The sequence below is a fragment of the Pan paniscus genome, chromosome 13 (assembly GCF_029289425.2).
Source record: "Pan paniscus chromosome 13, NHGRI_mPanPan1-v2.0_pri, whole genome shotgun sequence".
Taxonomy (NCBI): Eukaryota; Metazoa; Chordata; class Mammalia; order Primates; family Hominidae; genus Pan; species Pan paniscus.
The window spans coordinates 74,541,968-74,562,652 of NC_073262.2; the positions used below are offsets into that span (position 1 = coordinate 74,541,968).

General features: G+C 40.3%; 1 protein-coding gene across 2 annotated transcripts in view; it reads right to left on the reverse strand.

Moving 5' to 3' along the window:
* SLC25A12 (solute carrier family 25 member 12) overlaps nt 1-20,685 on the reverse strand; it is a 223,384-nt gene that overhangs the window by 81,147 nt on the left and 121,552 nt on the right. For both annotated transcript variants that reach the window (XM_008978011.3, XM_003824264.5), the window contains exon 3: nt 2,606-2,748. In XM_008978011.3, the coding sequence (XP_008976259.1) occupies nt 2,606-2,748 (143 nt within the window). The remainder of the gene's footprint in view (nt 1-2,605; nt 2,749-20,685) is intronic.

A 20,685-nucleotide genomic window follows, 5' to 3' on the forward strand; every position in this document is an offset into this window, starting at 1 on the left:
GCTACCTAAATTGATTCTATTGCATGCGAGTCTTGTCCCATTCCAACCCACCATTTCTAAAATCTGTTTACATCTGTGGTAACAGAAATAATTTTTAGACTACTTACTGCCTAGTTTCTCAAAGTTTGTCACACAAGCACCTCAACAGGTAGGAGAAAGAGCCTAGGCCCTGGAGGCTTGGAGATGTAGACTGAAACTGCCATAACAAGCCAAAATTGTCTTTATCTAATTCATGCAACTATTACATTCACTCCATAATGCAGCCATATATGATTTTAATACAAATAATGATTGCTTTTCTCCCCTGAGTTGAGTAAACTGACACTCTAGCAAGATGCCCCTTGTTATTTCTGTCTTTTCACACACCCATACACTACCAGGCTAAAAATACCTGCAAGACAGAGTCAAAAGCCTTCAGCCACTCCAACTACATCTCCCCCAGCAACAAAGCAATGCCACAGCCACATCAAAGTACTTGCAACACAACCCTCCTCCATTGCCATTCACTAATGTGAGCACATGCGCACACATACACACGCCCCTTAATGTTTCATGCCGTTCCTGTTCCCTTTCCTGGAATTCTCGTCCCTACTTATCCAACTACTAACAAGCTTGTACTCATCCTGCCAGATTTCACTCAAGCATTACCTCTTCTGTGATGCTGTCCTGACCACCCAAAACAGTTAACCATGCTTTCTTGGGTTCCCTCTATTCCTCTCATACAGCTATGACAGCACCTCATTTCAGAAGTGTTACTTTTTTCCTTTGTTTAGTCATTTTCTTTCTCACTAAGCTATTACCTTCTTTTGAAGGCCAAAAGCCTCATTTAATTTATGTTTGTATTTGTAAGGCCCAACAGTGCCTGACAAACAATGGCTGTTCAATTAATGTTTGCCAAATAAATAGAGAAATAAATTAATAAATATCACTCCCTAAACTCTCCCCTAATTTATTTTTCATCATAGTACTTACAGCTTTCTAACATACCATAATTCACTTTTTTATTATCTTTTTGTGGCTTTTTCACTGATATATTAATAATTCCAGCACCAAGAACAGTACCTGAGGCATAGCAGGCACTCAATACCTATTGAATGAATGGAAGAAATATACTTGGTTATTTGGAACTCGTTCTGCTCAGATTATTCAACATAAAATGTGGCTTTTCCCGTGAAATATTTTTTCGAAAAAAAGAAATGCCTGTATCCTTGATAATCGCAGTAAATAACACCATTTTTATAAACTTTGAATAAAATATATAGTTTAATTATACAACTAGTATATACCAATTTTTAAAGGCTGGGCATGGTAGCTCACACCTCTAATCCCAGCAGTTTGGGAGGCCGAGGCAGGCAGATCACTTGAGGTCAGGAGTTCGAGATCAGCCTGGCCAACATGGTGAAACCCTCTCTCTCCTAAAAATACAAAAATCAGCCAGGTGTGGTGGCACATATCTGTAATCCCAGCTACTTGGGAGACTGAGGCAGGAGAATCACTTGAACCCAGGAGGTGGAGGTTGCAGTGAGCTGAGATCATGCCACTGTACTCCAGCCTGGCCAACAGAGCAAGGCTCCATCTCAAAAAATATATATATTATATACATATATATAAAATATTTTTTTAATGTAGACCAAAACAAAACAAAACATGGATCTCCAGTTAGTGTGGTTTAAAAATTATTGGCTCAGAATTTGACCTATAAAGTGGAATACTTGCCTGGCATCCTCATATTTTTCAACATAAAGCTTCAATTATTTTTCCAAACAAAATTTTTTTTTAATACATTTTTCTGAGATGGAGTCTCACTCTGTTGCCCAGGCTAGAGTGCAGTGGCGCGATCTCAGCTCACTGCAAGCTCTGCCTCCTGGGTTCATGTCATTCTCCTATCTCAGGCTCCCATGTAGCCTGGACTACAGGCGCCCGTCACCATGTCTGGCTAATTTTTGTATTTTTTTAGTAGAGATGGGGTTTCACCATGTTAGCCGGGATGGTCTCGATCTCCTGACCTCGTGATCCACCCACTTGGCCTCCCAAAGTGCTGGGATTACAGGCGTGAGCCACCGCGCCCAGCCTGAATACATTTTTCATAATGATTTATGTATCCCAAAAATATAATAATAATATATTTATTTTAAAAACATATTTTCTAATTACTAATGAGCAACTTGGTAATTACTAATTACACGTTTACTAATATTAAAATTCTAGATACCCATAGGTAAGTTTGTGGGTTTTTTAATTTTTTTTTTTTTTTTGAGACAGAGTTTCGCTCTTGTTGCCCAGGCTGAAGTGCAGCAGCTCGATCTCGGCGCACCGCAACCTCCACCTCCCAGATTCAAGCGATTCTCCTCCCTCAGCCTCCCGAGTAGCTGGGGATTACAGGCATGGGCCACCATGCCCAGCTAATTTTGTATTTTTAGTAGAGACAGGGTTTCTCCATGTTGGTCAGGCTGGTCTCAAACTCCCGACCTCAGGTGATCCGCCCGCCTCAGCCTCCCAAAGCGCTGGGATTACAGGCATGAGCCACCGTGCCCAGCTGGTTTTTAAAATTTTTAACAATATATTCCAGAATATTAGTTTTCAGAAAATGCATGAAGATACTTACCCATCCTTGGTTTGATCAGCTACTCCTGCCAAGAGCTGCACGATCTTTGGGTTACTATTTGGATCATTATACAGTCCAAGATAGCGCTGAACAAAGTCTTCTGGGGTCATGTAATGCTCTCCATCAACCTCAGTACTGGCATACTAAAAAAATAAATAAATAATGCATACTGAAAAATTATCCAATATCATTTTATATCCAATAAATGTTTTGTGAAAAGGTAAATTAAAGGCCAGTATTAAAATCAAAATAAAGATAATAAATGCAGAATTTTTCTCTGGATACCGAAAAATCAAATATTCAGAGCCTGATTTAAAAACATTTTATAGTACTAATACATGCACAACATGTAGGAACCTTGAAAACATTATGATAAATGAAAGAAGACAGACACTAAAGGCCATATATTATGTGATACTATTAAGTGGCATGTCCACAATAGGCAAGACCATAGAATCAGAAAGCAGAATATTGGTTGCCAGGAGCTGAAAGGAGAGGGGGAATGGGAGTTAACTGCTTACTGGGTATCAGATTTCTCTTTGGGGATGATGAAAATGTTCTGGAATTAGATAGTGGTAACATCATACAACATGGTAAATATACTTTTTAAAAAAACACTGAACTGTATACGTTAAAATGGTGAATTTTACGTTATGTGAATTTTATCTCAATTAAAAATACATATATTGGTAAGATAAAAGATATGAAAAGACTAAGAAAAGTGAAAGGGCAGCCAGGACCTTAAAGTGACTCCCAGAGGCTTCCTGTCTACAAGAGCACCAGGGAGACACGTAATCTGCCAAACCTTAGAAGTGAAATGAATGAGAAAAGAATAACAAACAAGACCTTTCATCATTCCAAGTTCCAGTAGCCGGAAATAGGAAATAAATTAAAATATTCTTTGACATCAGTAATTTTTTACATCAATAATTTTTTTAAATAAAATAATAATAATACCTGTATCAAAGAAACTCATTAATTTAAGGGCTTTATATACTATGGGATGACCAAACATGAACAACCAAAGCCCTTCTCCTTGAGTTGCATCAGATTGATTGTTACTTCAGTCAACCAACAAAGCAGTAAGATCAGAACTGAAGAATACAAGGGCTCACAAAATGTCAAGCATGAAAAATTAAAGCGAACATCTACACTAGGGCCTGGCCCATCATCGTTAAATTGCAGAACATCCAAATGAAGTGAAAATTCTACAAGTTTTCAGAGAGAAAAACCAGGTCACATATAAAGAATCATGAATTAAGGGCATCATGCTCCTCAACAGTCCTGCTTTTTTTTCCCTCAGCACCTCTTTCTAACATACTTTATATTCTACTTCTTATGTTTATTGTCTATCTCCCAATTAGAATGTGTCACAAGGGAAAGAATCTTTGTCTAATTTGTTTACTAATATATCCCAAACACCAAGAATGATGCCTGGCTTATAGTAGGCACTCAGTAAATATTTGGCAAATGAATGAATTGGTAATAGGTACACAAATAACTAGGCAAATCAAAAGTTTGGTAATTTTTAACTATGAGAAATTACTTTTATTGTACAAAAATAGAAAATATCATAATCCATGACTTGGCTCAAAATAAACAGTATTTATAGTCATAATAATATAGACATCAAATGTTAATTTAATAAAAATTATAAATAGGACAGGTGCAGTGGCTCACACCTGTAATTCCAGCACTTGGGGAGGCCAAGGCGGGCAATTGCTTGAGCCCAGGAGTTCAAGACCAGCCTGGGCAACATGGCAAAACCCCGTCTCTACAAAAATACACAAATTAGCTGGGCATGATGTCACGTGCCTATAGTCCTAACTACTCAGGAGGCTGAGCTGGGAGGATTGCTTGAGCCTGGGAGGTGGAGGTTGCAGTGAGCAGTGATCATGCCACTGTACTCCAGCCTGGGCAACAGAGCAAGACCCTGTTTCAAAAAAAAAATAAAATTATAAATATACTGACAGGAATGTGAGAGGAAGTAGTACAAGGAAGCTAAGACCTCAGCTACTATAACGGAAAGTCAAAAATGTCTAGAAATATCAATATAGAAATGTGAAGGGAAATACCAAATGAAATAGCTAAAAGAGTTACAAGTGGTTGCTTCTGGGAAACAAGACAGGGAAGAAGAATCAGGGCAAATGATTGTTGGTTTGCTTTCTGGTCAAGTATTGCAAACATCTCCATTTGTGGATCTGACTAAACAAAGCCACCTGTTCTTTCAATAAGAAAAGAGTTAGGCCAGGCACAGTGGCTCACACCTGTAATCCCAGTACTTTGGGAGGCCAAGGCAGGAGGATCCCTTGAGCTCAGGAGTTCCAGCCTGGGCAACATGGAGAGACCAGGTCTCTACAAAAAATTAGAAAAGTAGCTGGGCATGGTGGTGCACACCTGTACTCCCAGCTATGCAGGATGCTGAGGAGGGAGGATCACTGGAACTTGGGAGGTCGAGACTACAGTGAGCCATGATTGTGCCACCACACTCCAGTCTGAGTGACAGAGCAAGACCCTGTCCAAAAGAACAAAAAACAAACAAAAAAAGCCACAGAGACTACCACCACAAGTGCTATATCAGCCTGCGTAAGAAGTAACCCAGTGGCCAGGCGCAGTGGCTCACGCCTGTAATCCCAACACTTTGGGATGCCAAGGCGGCCAGATCACTTGAAGTCAAGAGTTCGAGACCAGCCTGAACAACATGGTGAAATGCCATCTCTACTAAAAATACAAAAATTATCCAAGCATGGTGGCATGCGCCTTTAGTCGCATCTACTTGGGAGACTGAGAGGAATGGGAGAATCACTTGAATTTGTATTTTTAGTAGAGACGGGTTTCACCGTGTTAGGCCAGGATAGTCTCGATCTCCTGACCTCGTGATCCACCTGCCTCGGCCTCCCAAAGTGCCGGGATTACAGGTGTGAGCCACCGTGCCGGGCCCTCACCTGTATCTTTGTAATAGCCACTTCCTAGTTTCCCTGTCCCAAGTTAGTTCCTCTCTCCTCCACTCACCTTCCATGTTGCCATTAGGAATAGCACAGATCAGATTATGTCTCTCCTTTCTTCTAAAACTTTTAATATTGTTCCATGGCTTGCAGAATAAAGTTCAGACTCTTCTGTTTAGCATTCAAAGCATTTGAGAGGTGGGAGAATCACTTGAACCTGGGAGGCGGAGGTGGCAGTGAGCCAAGATTGCACCACTGCACTCCAGCTTGGGAGACAAAGCAAGACCCTGTCTCAAAAAAAAAAAAAAAAAAAAAAAAAAAAAAGTAGCCCAGGGGTTGCTTGATGACTTGTGCTATAGAACAAAAATAAAAAGACATAGCCCAATGTGGACTTTTTTTTAACTAATTGGTGCTACCAAAAGCATTCAAGAAATATCACCCCAAAATAAAGTCATGTTCTCTATACATGACTATAAAAGCCATTCTTGAAGGGGTTTTGGGTTTAAACCTTGGCTCTACCACTAACCCTTTGTGAGTCCCTAGACAAGTTTATTGTCCTCCCAGGCCTCTAGATATTTCACACACTTACACAATGAAGACAAAATAATCTTTGAAATTTCAAAACAATAAATATATAAACACAGGATAAAGAAAACAATAAGTTTCAAAACAATAAGTATATAAACATAGGATAAAGAAAAAGCAAACTGTAAGGTATTTACACTAATAGTAAGTAGATTCCATCAATTCCTGTCAATTGCTTTTCTTCCTCATTCTTAATATGTACGAGATAATTGGACATGTTCCACCAAGATCACAAAACCACTAGAGTTAAGAATAGGCAGGAGGGAGGAAAGGCACAATATGAGGAAGACCGCTGCAACTGGAAAGAAGGATGGATACAAGGAAGTCTAAAAACAGAATGTAAGGAGACTGACAAGTTAGTTACTAGTCAATTACTAGTTCCTGTTACCAGTTCCGTCCACCAGTAACTAGAATATGGGTTGCAAACAATGGTATGAGAAATATACTATGGGAACCAAAAAGGAGTGATTCATTCTCAGGACTGGTGGGATGGGGCCAGGGAACGGAGGGAGAAAGGCAACACTTGGAATGGACCTTAAAAGTTAAATCCAATTTCAATTGCAAGTGGAGAGAATGGGTATTTCAAGCTAAAAACAAAAACAAAACAAAACAAAAACACAAAAATCTAATGTGAACAAAGTTGAAACAAAAAATACCCCCCCTTTTTTTTTCTTTTCTGGGAGAAGGCTTAGTTGGAGAGATAAATGGTAATAAAGAGAGCGTATACTAATACATGTAGTAGAAAAGGCAGTTTGAAACCAAATGGTAGAAGACTTTGAATGCTAAACAGAAGAGTCTGAACTTTATTCTGCGAGCTGTGGGATACTACTAAAAGTTTAAGAAGAAAGGAGAGACATACCTGATCTGTGCTATCCTTGATGGCAACATAAAAGGTGAGTGGAGGAGAGAGGAACTAACTTCGAAGAGGGAGACTGGTAAGTGGCTATTACAAAGATACAGGGGAGGGCCGGATGCAGTGGCTCACACCTGTAATCCCAGCACTTTGGGAGGCTGAGGCAGGCAGATCACAAGGTCAGGAGATCGAGGCCATCCTGGCTAACACGGTGAAACCCCATCTCTACTAAAAATACAAAAAATTAGCTAGGTGTGGTGGCACGCACCTGTAGACCCAAGTACTGGTGAGGCTGAGGCAAGAGAATTGCTTGAACCTGGGAGGCGGAGGTTGGAGTGACCCAAGATAGCACCACTGCACTCCAGCCTGTGCGACAGAGCAAGACTCCATCTCAAAAAAATAAATAAATAAAAGATACAGGTGAAACAGCTTGAGGCCTGAACCAACACAGTGGGCATGAAAAAGAAGACAGTGGGTACTTTTACCTATTGCTAATGGTTTTTTATTATTTTAATAGTATTACATTCATACCATTCAAAATTCAGAAGGTACCAAAGAATATACAGTGAAAAGTCTTCCTCCTACTTCTGTTCCCACTCAATTACCCACCCCAGAGGCAATCGATTTCTTATGTATCCTTCTAGAGATGTTTTATCCATAAACAAGTAAATTATATATATAATGTTAATATATATACACCCAAATATATGTGTGTATATATGAAATTCTTACCATTTCTCTTTTTTATATAAATGATAGCATACTATTTATACCGTCCTATACATCTTGCTTTTGTCGAATTCAGTCCTTTTGAAAAGAAATTTAGCAATATATAGGTACATACACACAAGTATACATTATATATAATCATAAAAATGCTCGAATCCTGGCCAGGTGCGGTGGCTCAAGCCTGTAATCCCAGCACTTTGGGAGGCTGAGGTAGGGGGAATCACCTGAGGTCCGGGAGTTCGAGACCAGCCTGACCAACATGGAGAAACCCCGTCTCTACTAAAAATACAAAATTAGGAGGGTGTGGTGGCGCATGCCTATAATCCCAGCTACTCGGAAGGCTGAGGCAGGAGAGTCGCTTGAACCCGGGAGGCGGAGGTTGCGGTGAGCCGAGATCGCACCATTACACTCCAGCCTGGGAAACAAGAGTAAAATTCTGTCTCAAAAAAATAATAATAATTAGTTGGGCGTGGTGGCAGGTGCCTGTAATCCCAGCTACTCGGGAGGCTGAGACAAGAGAACCTCTTGAACCCGGGAGGCAGAGGTTGCAGTGAGCCGAGATTGCACCAATGCACTCCAGCCTGGGTGACAAGAGCAGAACTCCATCTCAAATTTAAAAAAAGAAAAAAGAAAATACTAGAAATGGGATTATGGTGATCTTTGTTCTCGCTCTTCACAACTGCTTGTGTTGCTTCTTTGTTTCATTAACAGATGATAAAAGAGGGGGGAGCACATGAAAACATTTCAGAGATTTTGTATTAAGAAAATTTGGCAACAATTGTTCTTTTTGCCACAGAGGTGTCTATTCTCTAATATCTGAATTTGACCTCCAGGACTACAACCACTAAATAAAAAACACAAACACACAATACAAGCGCTCTGTATGGCATCTACTTCATAGAATACTATGCAGCCATAAAAAAGACTGAAATCATGTCCTTTGCAACAATGTGGATGCAGCTAGAGGCCATTATCCTAAGCAGAATTAATGCAGAAACAGAAAATCAAATATCACATGTTCTCTTTTAAAAGTGGGAATTAAATATTGGGTATGAGGCAGGAGAACAGGGTCTGGAGGCCGTTTCACACCAACTTCCTAGAACTAAATTGAAAGGAAAACCCTAACTTTCCACACCTAAGTAACAAAAGGACCTGAGGCTACTCCCTTCACAAACCCCCTTTTCTCCACGGCAGATGGGAAATTGGCTGTTCGCAATCAGATTGACTGCAGGCAGACTCTTCGTTTGCATAGAAGTACAACGTTGTAACTTTCCCTTAGCCTCTGATTGGTTGCTTTCTGCAACCAATCAGATGTTTGTACGGGAGTGTGACCTTTATAACTTCACTTCAGCCTCTGATAGGTTGCTTTCCGCAACCAATCAGACCAATTGCAGGCCACCACTTCATTTACATGAGGTAAGCACCAAGTGGCCAATGGGGAAGCTCTAGGAAGTATTTGGACCCGAGAAGTTTCTGTATCCAGGCCCTTAATCCGCTGCTCATTGGCTCCCACACTGTGGAGTGTACTTTCATTTTCAATAAATTCCTGCTTTCGTTCTTTCATTGCTTCATTCTTTCCTTGCTTTGCTGGGCGTTTTGTCCAACTCTGTTCAAAATGCCAAGAACCTGGACAACTTGCAGTCAAGACCCTCTACCTGTTACAGGTACACATGGGCATAAAGACAGGAACAATAGATACTGGGGACTATTAGAGCGGGGAGAGAGAGAAAGGGCAAGGGGTGAAAAAATTCCTGTTTGGTACCATGTTCACTATCTGGATGACAGGATCAACAGAAGTCCAAACCTCAGCATCACACAACATACCTTTGTAAGAAACCTGCACATGGGGGCCGGGTGCGGTGGCTCACGCCTGTAATCTCAGCACTTTGGGAGGCGGAGACGGGTGGATCACGAGGTCAGGAGATCGAGACCATCCTGGCTAACATGGTGAAACCCCGTCTCTACTAAAAATACAAAAAATTAGCTGGGTGTGGTGGCGGGCGCCTGTAGTCCCCGCTACTCGGGAGGCTGAGGCAAGAGAATGGTGTTAACCCGGGCGGCAGAGCTTGCAGTGAGCCAAGATTGCGCCACTGCACCACAGCCTGGGCGAGCGCAAGACTCTGTCTCAAAAAAAAAAAAAAAAAAAAAGAAACCTGCACATGGGCCTTTTGAATCTAACATTTAAAAATTTTTAAAGTATACTGTATATATGGAATCGCCAAGATGTCAACATTCTTGACTTTAAAACTATCAGGAAATAGAGCAGCCTTAGCACAAACCACAAAGGAACAGTGGCTAACAAAGAAAACAAATGCTTTAGTTGACATGTACTGAAACAGGCTTTGCCAGTATCTGGGGTTATAAATGATGCCAAAGAACCACTTACCCTGAGGTATTTTGCCAGTGTTTTCTCCAGCTCTCCTACTCTATTTTAACTTAATTTTAACTGAAAGATAGAGTGTATAGCTTAGAGGAAAAAAGCATAAGTCTTCTCCCATCCATAAGAAGTCAGTACTTGACTTCTACAGGAGACAGTTAACTAATTAACTCATTAAATTAGAGACAATTACTTGGCAATGTCTGTAAGCCTATTGCCTGAACAACACAACCAAAGAGGGAGTTTAGATCTGAAACTAGAATCTATCTCCCACAGTCAGTCAAAAATGCTAAAATATTTCAGGTATTATGCTAACAAAGAAAAGCTGGTACCTCAAAAATTGGTGATATATTTAAATCAGGGGTTTGGGTTTTTTTTTTTTTTTGGGAGAGGGGGGAACTCAAGTGATCCTCCCACCTCAGCCTCCTGAGTAGCTGGGACCACAGGTACGTGCCACCATGCTCAGCTAAGTTTTTCAGTTTTTATTTTTTTGTAAAGATGGGGGTCCCACTAGGTTGCCCCCCCACACACACATACACACTTAGTATAGCAAGCAATTTAATAGTTTCATAATATAATTTTCATTTTGTTCCTGTGTTTTCAAAGGATGAACTAAAATGACTTTAGATGAAATTACCCAAGTATGTCTATACTCCAAGTAACTTTAGAGTTTATCATTTGCCATTTCAAAGATATCTCTTAAGCAGTTGTATATCCCTCTGGGGCAAGAAGTCAAGGACACATGGAAGACATTGACATAAAGTAGCTGACAGTATCTGAAATGTATCTGAAATAGCTGGTCCATTTTCTTGATTAAACTTTTTCCAAGCCCAACTCAAGTATGTGAAATGTAAAAGAACATACAGCTTTGACATTTCCAGAAATATTTAAATTTACATTGAGTATAGTTAGCATGTGCTCAGGAAAGCCTTAACATTCTAAAGCTTAAGAAATAAAATAGATCTCATGAGATTAGAATCCTCATACATTTAATCAAAATTATTGTCTATAAAAGATGGCAGGGTTTCACATACAGATGTGTATCATAATTACACTGAACTATCTCTAGCTCCAAATGAGAAGATCATGCCATTTAAAAATGTTTTGCCTACCAAGCCAACAGATCAACATACCAAGGCTTCAACTGACTGGAATAAACTGGATAGGAATAACTCCTTTGCAATTTACCAAATTTAACCTTAAGTGACCTTTAGGATGTATGCAACCGGCTGGGCACGGTGGCTCACACCTGTAATCCCAGCACTTTGGGAGGCCGAGGCGGGTGGATCACGAGTTCAGGAGTTTGAGACCAGCCTGGCCAACATAGCGAAACCCCATCTCTACTAAAAATACAAAAATTAGCCAGGCCTGATGGTGGGTGCCTTCAATCCCAGCTACTCGAGAGGCGGAGGCAGGAGAATCACTTGAACCCAGGAGGCGGAGGTTGCAGTAAGCCGAGATCGTGCCACTCACTGCACTCCAGCCTGGGCGACCAGAAGAAGACTCCATCCCAGGAAAAAAAAAAAAAAAAAAAGGATGTATGCAACCTATATTATTATATTAACTACACATTACAAAGACTGACACACAACCCTAAATTTCCACTAAGAAAAAAAGGTTAACTTAAAATTCAATGATTTGAATGAGCATAAAGCCCACTCTAAATGATACAAATTACTTGTTTAAATAGTTTAAGTTCATAAACAGATCCTTTGATGTTTTATATCTCTAAAAGATATTCCAGAGACTATAAAGAAAAATTCTGATGTGTTGTGACTAGAAAACTGGTTACTTTTAAAAAATTATATGGTGTATCAAGATTAAGGATTTTTGAAGTATGCACATCAAAACTAAGGCAATATATCTAGAAACACTGCTTTTTAAGCCAAAAATCTGCTGAGCTCAAATCTTTCAGGTTATTTTGCATTCATTTTGAAACTGTGTGCCAGGCACTATGCCTGGTGCCTGGTACTGGGGATGCAGAGATCAACAAGACACAGTGCCTGCTGTCAAGTAGCTCAGAGATGATGGCACGACGGACACTAAAACTGGGTCAGAAAACTTGGGTTCTAAACTCCTGTGCCATTAACTCAAGAATTTTTGGGCAAAACATGCAGATTCTTGGAGTCTCTTCTTTAACAAGGGTTTGCAGAAAAATTGCTGTCCTATTGTGAGGCAAAAATGACACCTTGAACACCAAAGTACTTCAAAATTGTAAAATATAACTTGAAATAGTTACTGTAAAATGCTTAGAAACAGAAAAGCATAGGATCCCTATTTCCCTCCTTGCTTAGTGAATTCTTCTGCTTTTGCCCAAACATGAAGAAATTATTGTTCTAACCTTTCATCTCTCTCCAAGCCAGAGTTTCCCTGGGTTGGCTTCCAGTATTCCTGGGCTTACCACGAGATCGGTCCTGACTGGTCTAGGCAGCTTTATCTCTGTCTAACCAACATGTGGCTGTAATATGAGTCAAAACAAACTGTTCCTCCATGACTTTGTTCCAACTGAGATGAACTGACATTTTCAGATCTTAACTTCCTTTCAATTTCAGTAATTCAAATGACAATGTCATGAAGTTTAGTAACTACAGATATCTCATAGAGCATTTCCCACATAGAAAAATGAATTATTTGAACAATAAAAGAGGACAATATGTACCAAGGCAAGTACTGAGTATATGAAGCTAGTTCTCTTACTGTCCTTCACTATTATGGCTCTTACTTCCAACAGAAGCCAAATTTAGTCAGGAATGCATGCCCTTTCACTACACAAGCACTCTGCATAAGGAGCAAAGACCACAGCAGATCTGACACACAAACCCTGTTAAACAGTACAATGTGTAATTTGCCTTATTATGTTAGTTCAATTAGAATAAAAGAGCATTCTATCATAAATAATACTTTATAAGAAAAAAATTATTTTAAATACATATGGCCAGTTTGATTTTTTAACAACTTTATTAAGCCATATTAATTTTTAAAAACAGGGATTTTAATTAGTAATGTAAAATTTTTCCAATGTTACTCAAATCAACTACATGAGCATTAGGGAAAAGCAGTTGTATAAATCTAATTTTGATTACCACTTTCAGTTGCATATTTTGGATATACTAGAAACAAAACCTTTTACTGATTTTGCTGAAAAAAAATTATTCAGTGCTCTGCCTTCCTAACTCAGATTGCTTCCATGAATACTATGTGCTTATTTTTGTTGTTGTTTTAATATATTTTCACTGTCCACTATAGTAAGCCCTACTGTCAGCTACTGAATGATGCAATTTCTAACACAGCAGGGAGGTAAAGACCCTTATTAATCAATGAAATCAACTGAAGCTACCATAATAAAGAAGATCTACCAAAACAATTTTCCACTCAAAATAACCAAAAACCTTGGAAATAAAATAATGACCCAAAGAACCCAATAACTGGAACTAGAATGCTTCCCAAGGCAGATTAAGTTGAATAATTAATTTGCATCATTCCTTAAATAAATACTTTAGTCTCTTAGTCTAAGTAACCATGGGAACATACAAGAAGCATATATATGTATAAGCTTGGGCAAATCATGTCGCTTTGACAATCAAGGTGCTGCTCCTAGGGGGATGGAATGCCTTAATGTTGATAAGCCTTGATTAAATACCAAGATTTTTACCAAAGAGAAATAAGGACCTTTAACATAGCAGGGTGCAGAAAGTATTAAAAGATCTAAGAAACAGATCAACCAAATGCAATGTATGAATCTAGCTTGGATCCTGCTTTTTAACAAAGCTACTTAAAAATATATGAAACAATCAGAGAACTTCGACACTCAAAAGAAATTGATGATAAGACTTTTTTTAGGTGTGATAATGGTGTTATGATTTGGTTGGTTTTTCAGAGTCTTTATCTTTAGGAGCTACATACTGAACTATTTATGGATACTGCAAGATGATGTCTGAGAACTGCTTCAAAATAAGCCACTGTGGCTGTAATACAGATGAAGCAAGGTTAGCCATGATAATTGGTGACACTGGAATGACAGATATATGGTGATTCATTATACCATTTTCTCTTTTTTTGTATGAATTTTAAAGTTTATTAATTCAGTTAGAATTACAACAAACCTTTTTAAAAAATAATTTCAAATCATATTTTATTTTTTTGAGATGGAGTCTCCCTCTGTCACCCAGGCTGGAGTGCAGTGGCGTGACCTTGGCTCACTGCAACCTCCACCTCCCAGGTTCAAGTGATTCTCCTGCCTCAGTCTCCCTAGTAGCTGGGATTACAGGCATGTGCCACCACGCTAATTTTTGTATTTTTAGTAGAGGCGGGGTTTTACCATGTTGGCCAGGCTGGCCTCGAACTCCTGACCTCAAGTGAGCCACCCACCTCAGCCTTCGAAAGTGCTGGGATTACAGGCATGAGCCTCAATTCATATTTTAGATTAAGAGGGTACATGTGTGGGTTTGTTACAAGGGAATACTGTGTGATGCTGAGGTTTGGGGTACAAATGATCCCATCAGCCAGAGAGTTTGCATAGTTCCCAATAGTTTTTCCACCCTGTTCCCCTCCTTCCTTTCTCCCTCTAGTCATCCATGGTATCCATCATTATTCTATTTTCTCTAGATTTGTATATGTTTGAAATTTTTCATAACAAAGTTATTTAAAGGGCTACAGAAAAATAATGAAACAATTCTTTACACACTAACATACCTGTATCTCCAAATAATATTAAGTAAAAAAGGCGAATTGTATTAAAATATATAAAGCAAGGCTCCTCTGTTTACTGTATATCCTTGAACAAGCTACTTAACCTTTCTGGGGCTTAGTTTCCTCATCTGTAAAATGGGAATACTAATCGTTCCTACCTTATAGAGTTGTTCTGAGGATTAAATATGATGATTTATATAAAACACTTAAAATAGTGCCTGATACATAACAGCGACACAGTAAGCATTAGCTATTATTATTTATGTTTTTTAAAACCACAAAACCCCATATTTTCTTTGTTGTTGTTGTTGTTGTTGTTGTTGAGACGGAGTCTCACTCAGCCACCCAGGCTGGAGTGGAGTGGTGTGATCTCAGCTCACTGCAACCACCATCTCCCAGGTTCAAGCGATTCTCCCATCTCAGCCTCCCGAGCAGTTGAGATTACAGGCATCCGCCATCATGCCTGGCTAATTTTTGTATTTTAGTAGAGATGGGGTTTCACCATGTGGGCCAGGCTGGTCTTGAACTCCTAACCTCAGGTGATCCAGCCGCCTCGGCCTCCCAAAGTGCTAGGATTACAGGCCATCGCGCCCGGCCAAAACCCCATATTTTCTGTGTAAATGTATGGGGAAAGATCAGAAAGAAACACGACCAAGAACAGTGGTTACCTCTTAGGTGGCAGGGAATTATTGGCTTTTGGGGTAGAGCTCAGGAAGGACTTCAAGCCTTCAGCTTTATACAGAATGTTCTATTTTTTAAAAAAGTATTAATGTAGGGATGTGTAATTTAAGCAGCTCTAGGCTATGAGTCCTTTAAAAACAGGGATACCTTATTCATCCTCATACCTCTAGCACCTTGCACAGTACCTGGCTCTTTGTAGGACAATCAATAGCAATCTGTGTTGAACAGATCTGCTGAAAATAATGAGCCATGGGATGGGAGGGGTAGGGTAAGGACAGAAAAGAAGATGGGGAGAGGAAGACCACCATAAGAAAAAGACTAGAAAGAAGACTGAGAGAAAAAATTTTTCTGAAGAAAAAATGAGGTGAGTATACATTTCTTCTTCAGGGGTCCTAATTTTGGTTATTTTTTGTCATTTCACTTAAGGTATTTTTGCAGATAGTATGACAGCTGCACTGGAATGTTCTAGAAAGCTACCAAATACAGCAGTGTTGACTTGGAGGCACAGAATCTCTTGCCATCTCTGTCTCCCAGCCTCCCTGAGTCACCCCTAGGCTTCCAGGTTTTCCAATCCCTTATATGCTATACATAAACAGTTCTTGGTTTTAATGTGCCTAGCTTTGCTTCCCCCCTTCTGGTAACTGCATGCTAATTTTTCTTGAACATACGCACCTCCCTCACCCTCAATTTACACAGGTCATTCAAATGGGGCTGACTCAACTGAACAGTTCCAGAGGTGAGCATGTGAACCAGATCTGGCCAATGAGAACACTGCCTCCTTCTAGTACATGGGTTTTCTTGGGGTATTAGGGAGGACAATAATTCCTAGACTTAACCTAGAAATTGGAGAAACAGTACCTTTTCTCTGCTGAATGGGTAGGATTTTAATCTGGGGATGCTCCACATGGCAAAGCCTGTTTGAGAATGAAGCTAGCACAACAGAAACCAAAACTAAGAGATGAAAGGTGCATGATCCCTGGTGACAGCAGTTAAGCTCCTGATCCACTCATGGCTAGAGCCAGTACATTCTAAGCCTACGCATGTTTAACCAAAATTCCTGTCACTGAAGACTGAAATAGTACTGACTAAGATATTTTCAAAATGTGTGTTTCTTCCAGTTCTAGAAACCCAACGCTGGCCATAGCAATGGTTTCAGTGGAAGATGCTTTCAGAAATTTCCACAGTACTAAGTAAGAGAAATCTGCACAGAACAGGGAGGTGGTGATTTTAAAAAAGAAAGTTACGCACACAAAAAAAAATACGTATTTTTTCAAGTCTGTGTCTTGGGATTTCAGAGCCTATGGTTGGACCGTTATTCTTTTTCACGTCCAGACTGAGCGAATGAAGTTTCAGAAGAAAACTCTGCAAACATCTTCCATGGTCTCTCGGGTCTCCCAGCCTTAGACTGTGACTATACAACATCTTAGAACCTCATAGACTTGAGAGAAATCGGTATTTGTCAATAACTTCAGATGGATGTCTCAAGAATGTAAGTAATTAACTGATTATATGTACATAATCATAAATACATATTAACATCTTAGTCTCTTGACTAGGTCCAGCATAGTCATCTGGAGAAGACAAGGGACTCAGATCTTATTCAAGAAACAAACAAAACATCCTAATCTCAACTTAGAAGAGAAGGAAAGAGACAAGGAACTAAGCTTTATTTGGTTCTGCATAGTTTACATGTTATTTTATTTAATCTTTAGAACATCCCTATGTGCTAGGTGTCATTATCCCTTCTTAGACAGATGAGAAAACAGGCTCCAAAAGTAAACACCTGAGATCAAAAGGTTTCAAATGAGGATTCAAACCCAGGTTAGACTACAAATCCCATGTAGGCTCCAGGTACACTCTGCTGCCTTCTGAATGAAAAGGAGTTTCATCCAGCTCAAGATGTTCTAGGAACTCTATAGACAGGAGGACATTAAATTGAAAGAATCGGCCGGGCGTAGTGTCTCACGCCTGTAATCCAAGTACTTTGGGAGGCCATTTACCCCCATATTTAATTACCAATGCTTCAGGCACACTGGCCTTTCTGTTTGTTGAACACATCAAACCCTTTTCTATATCTAAGCTTTGTAAGCGTGAGCCCTTTGGAATTCCCTCCACCACTTCACCCTCATTCCTTTTTAGTTCTCAGCTCTTAATATTGCCTCCTAAGGGCCCTTCACTGACCACTCTCTTGAAAAATGATTTAAAAAATGATGGCCCTTCTCATTATTCTGTTTACTTCCTTGGACGTGTCACAATCTGTAGTAAGCTTTTTTTTGTTTGTTTTGTTTTTTGTTTTAAGAGACAGGGTCTTACTCTATCACCCAGGCTGGAGTGCAGTAGCATGACCCTAGCTCACTGTAACCTCAGACTCCTGGGCTCACATGATCTTCCTTCCTCAGCCTTCCTAGTAGCTAGGACTACAAGCACAGGCCACCATGCCTGGCTAATTTCTTTTCTTTATTATCTTTTTTTTTTTTTTTTTTTGTAGAGACAGAATCTCACTTTTTTGGTCAGGCTGGTCTCAAACTAGTGGCCTCAAGTGATCCTCCTGCTTCAGCCTCCCAAAGAGGTGGGATTACAGGAATGAGCCAGTGTGCCCAGCCAATCTGTGGGCTTTTTTTTTTTTTTCCCCGAGACTGAGTCTTCCTCTGTCGCCCAGGCTGGAGTGCAATGACACGATCTCGGCTCACTGCAACCTCTGCCTCCTGGGTTCAAGCAATTCTCCCACCTCAGCCTCCCAAGTAGCTGGGATTACAGGCGCCCGCCACCACGCCTGGCTAATTTTTGTATTTTTAGTAGAGATGGGGTTTCACCTTGTTGTCCAGGCTGGTCTCGAACTCCTGACCTCGTGGTCTGCTCTGCGGGCTTTTTTAATTGTCTACCTCGCCCCTAGAATGTTAGATTCTAGGCTGGGCATGGATGGTGGCTCTCATCTGTAATCCCAGCACTTTGGGAGGCCGAGGCAGGTACATCACCTGAGGTCAGGAGTTCGAGACCAGCCTGGCCAACATGATGATACCCCCATCTCTACTAAAAATACAAAAAAAATTTAGCCAGGTGTGGTGGTGCACATCTGTAATCCCAGCTACTCAGGAGGCTGAGGCAGGAGAATTGCTTGAACCTGGGATGCAGTGGTTGCAGTGAGCTGAGACTACGCCATTGCACTCCAGCCTGGGCAACAAGAGCAAAACTCTGTCCCCCACCAAAAAAAAAAAAAAGAATGTGAGGTTCTACCTTCACTGAGGTCCTTTGTATTGTCCCTACCCTCACTAAACAGCTCTATCTTATCTCTATAAAGGTAGAACCTAGTACAGTGCTTAGCCTGGTACATAGTAGGCAATTAAAAGTGTATTGATCGGCCAGGTGCGGTGGCTCACGCCTATAATCCCAGCACTTTGGGAGGCCGAGGAGGGTGGATCACAAAGTCAGGAGACTGAGACCATTCTGGCTAACACAGTGAAACCCTGTCTCTACTAAAAATACAAAAAATTAGCTGGGCGTGGTGGCGGGCGCCTGTAGTCCCAGCTACTCGGGAGGCTGAGGCAGGAGAATGGCGTGAACCTGGGAGGCGGAGCTTGCAGTGAGCCCAGAGACTCCGTCTCAAAAAAAAAAAAAAAAAGTGTATTGATTGGTAGTAGAACATCACATGGCATTTAATAACACTAATTTTCTTATCTTTTTATTATTTTTCAATCCTTCTGCTTGATTCAAGGACAAAGTCTCACTATCCTGCTAGTCTGCCTTTAATGCCTAATACTGTTCTTTTTTTTTAATGAGAACTCTATATAGTTTATGTTAAATACTTTCTAAAGTATTTAGAAAAGGCATGGTGGCTCATGCCTGTAATCCCAACACTTTGGGAGGGTGAGGCAGGTGGATCACCTGAGGTCAGGAGTTCGAGACCAGCCTGACCAAGATGGTGAAACCCTGTCTCTACTAAAAACACAAAAATTAGCTAGGCATGTGCCTGTAATCCCAGCTACTCTGGAAGCTGAGGCATGAGAATTGCTTGAACCCGGGAGGCGGAGGCTGCAGTGAGCCAAGATCATGCCACTGCACTCCAGTCTGGGTAACACAGTAAAACTCTGTCTCAATAAATAAATAAATACATACATACATACATACATACATACATACATAGGTTATCATCTTCAATTTCCATATTTCTGAGGAACTGGTGAAAACCCTCAATTATAATAGCATGGTTAATAAAACTATAGATCCTTTTCTGTGTGTCTCATACTGGGTTTATTCAATCCAAATTATGCTGGGAAATCCTCTTGTAGCTTCAGGCTCTGAATTGCTAAATTCTTACTTTTTAAATTACTCACTTGCTCAAAGCTTAATACATACACATTGAGACTATTTTTATTTTCCTCTTTATTCTTCCCTCAAGTTAACAACCTAGTATTTATCCTTTCATAACTTTCTCAGTGCTCATTAAATCATACACAAACATATTATATGTAAACATACATGAAATGACTTTGTTTTACAAATCAGAATCATGCTATATATACTTATTTGCATCTTTCTCACTTAATAGTACATTGCAAAATTTCTGTAAATTGGTGGTCTAGGCCTAACTCATTCTTTTTAGTATCTGCATAACTTTCATAGTATAGTTATTCCATAAGTCTTCTACCACTCCTCTTTAATATAATAGCTTTTTTTTTTTTTTTTTGAGACAGAGTCTCACTCTGTCACCCAGGCTGGAGTGCAGTGGTGCACATGGCTCACTGCAGCCTCAACCTCCTAGGCTTAGGTGATCCTCCCACCTCAGCCTCCCAAGTAACTGGGACTATAGGCTCATGCCACCACCACACCCAGCTAGGTTTTTGTATTTTTTGTAGAGATGGGGTTTTGCCACGTTGCCCAGGCTGTTTTTTTTTTTTCTTTTTTGAGGAAAAATTCAGTGCTGCAGTTAACCTTGTACATATATATTCTTTTTTTTTGTTTTGAGACAGAGTTTCACTCTGTCGCCCAGGCTGGAGTGCAGTGGCGCGATCTCGGCTCACTGCAACCTCAGCCTCCCAGGTTCATGCCATTCTCCTGCCTCAGCCTCCCGAGTAGCTGGGACTACAGGCACCCGCCACCATGCCCGGCTAATTTTTTTATATTTTTTGTAGAGACAGGGTTTCACCATGTTAGCCAGGATGGTCTCAATCTCCTGACCTTGTGATCCGCCCACCTCGGCCTCCCAAAGTGCTGGGATTACAGG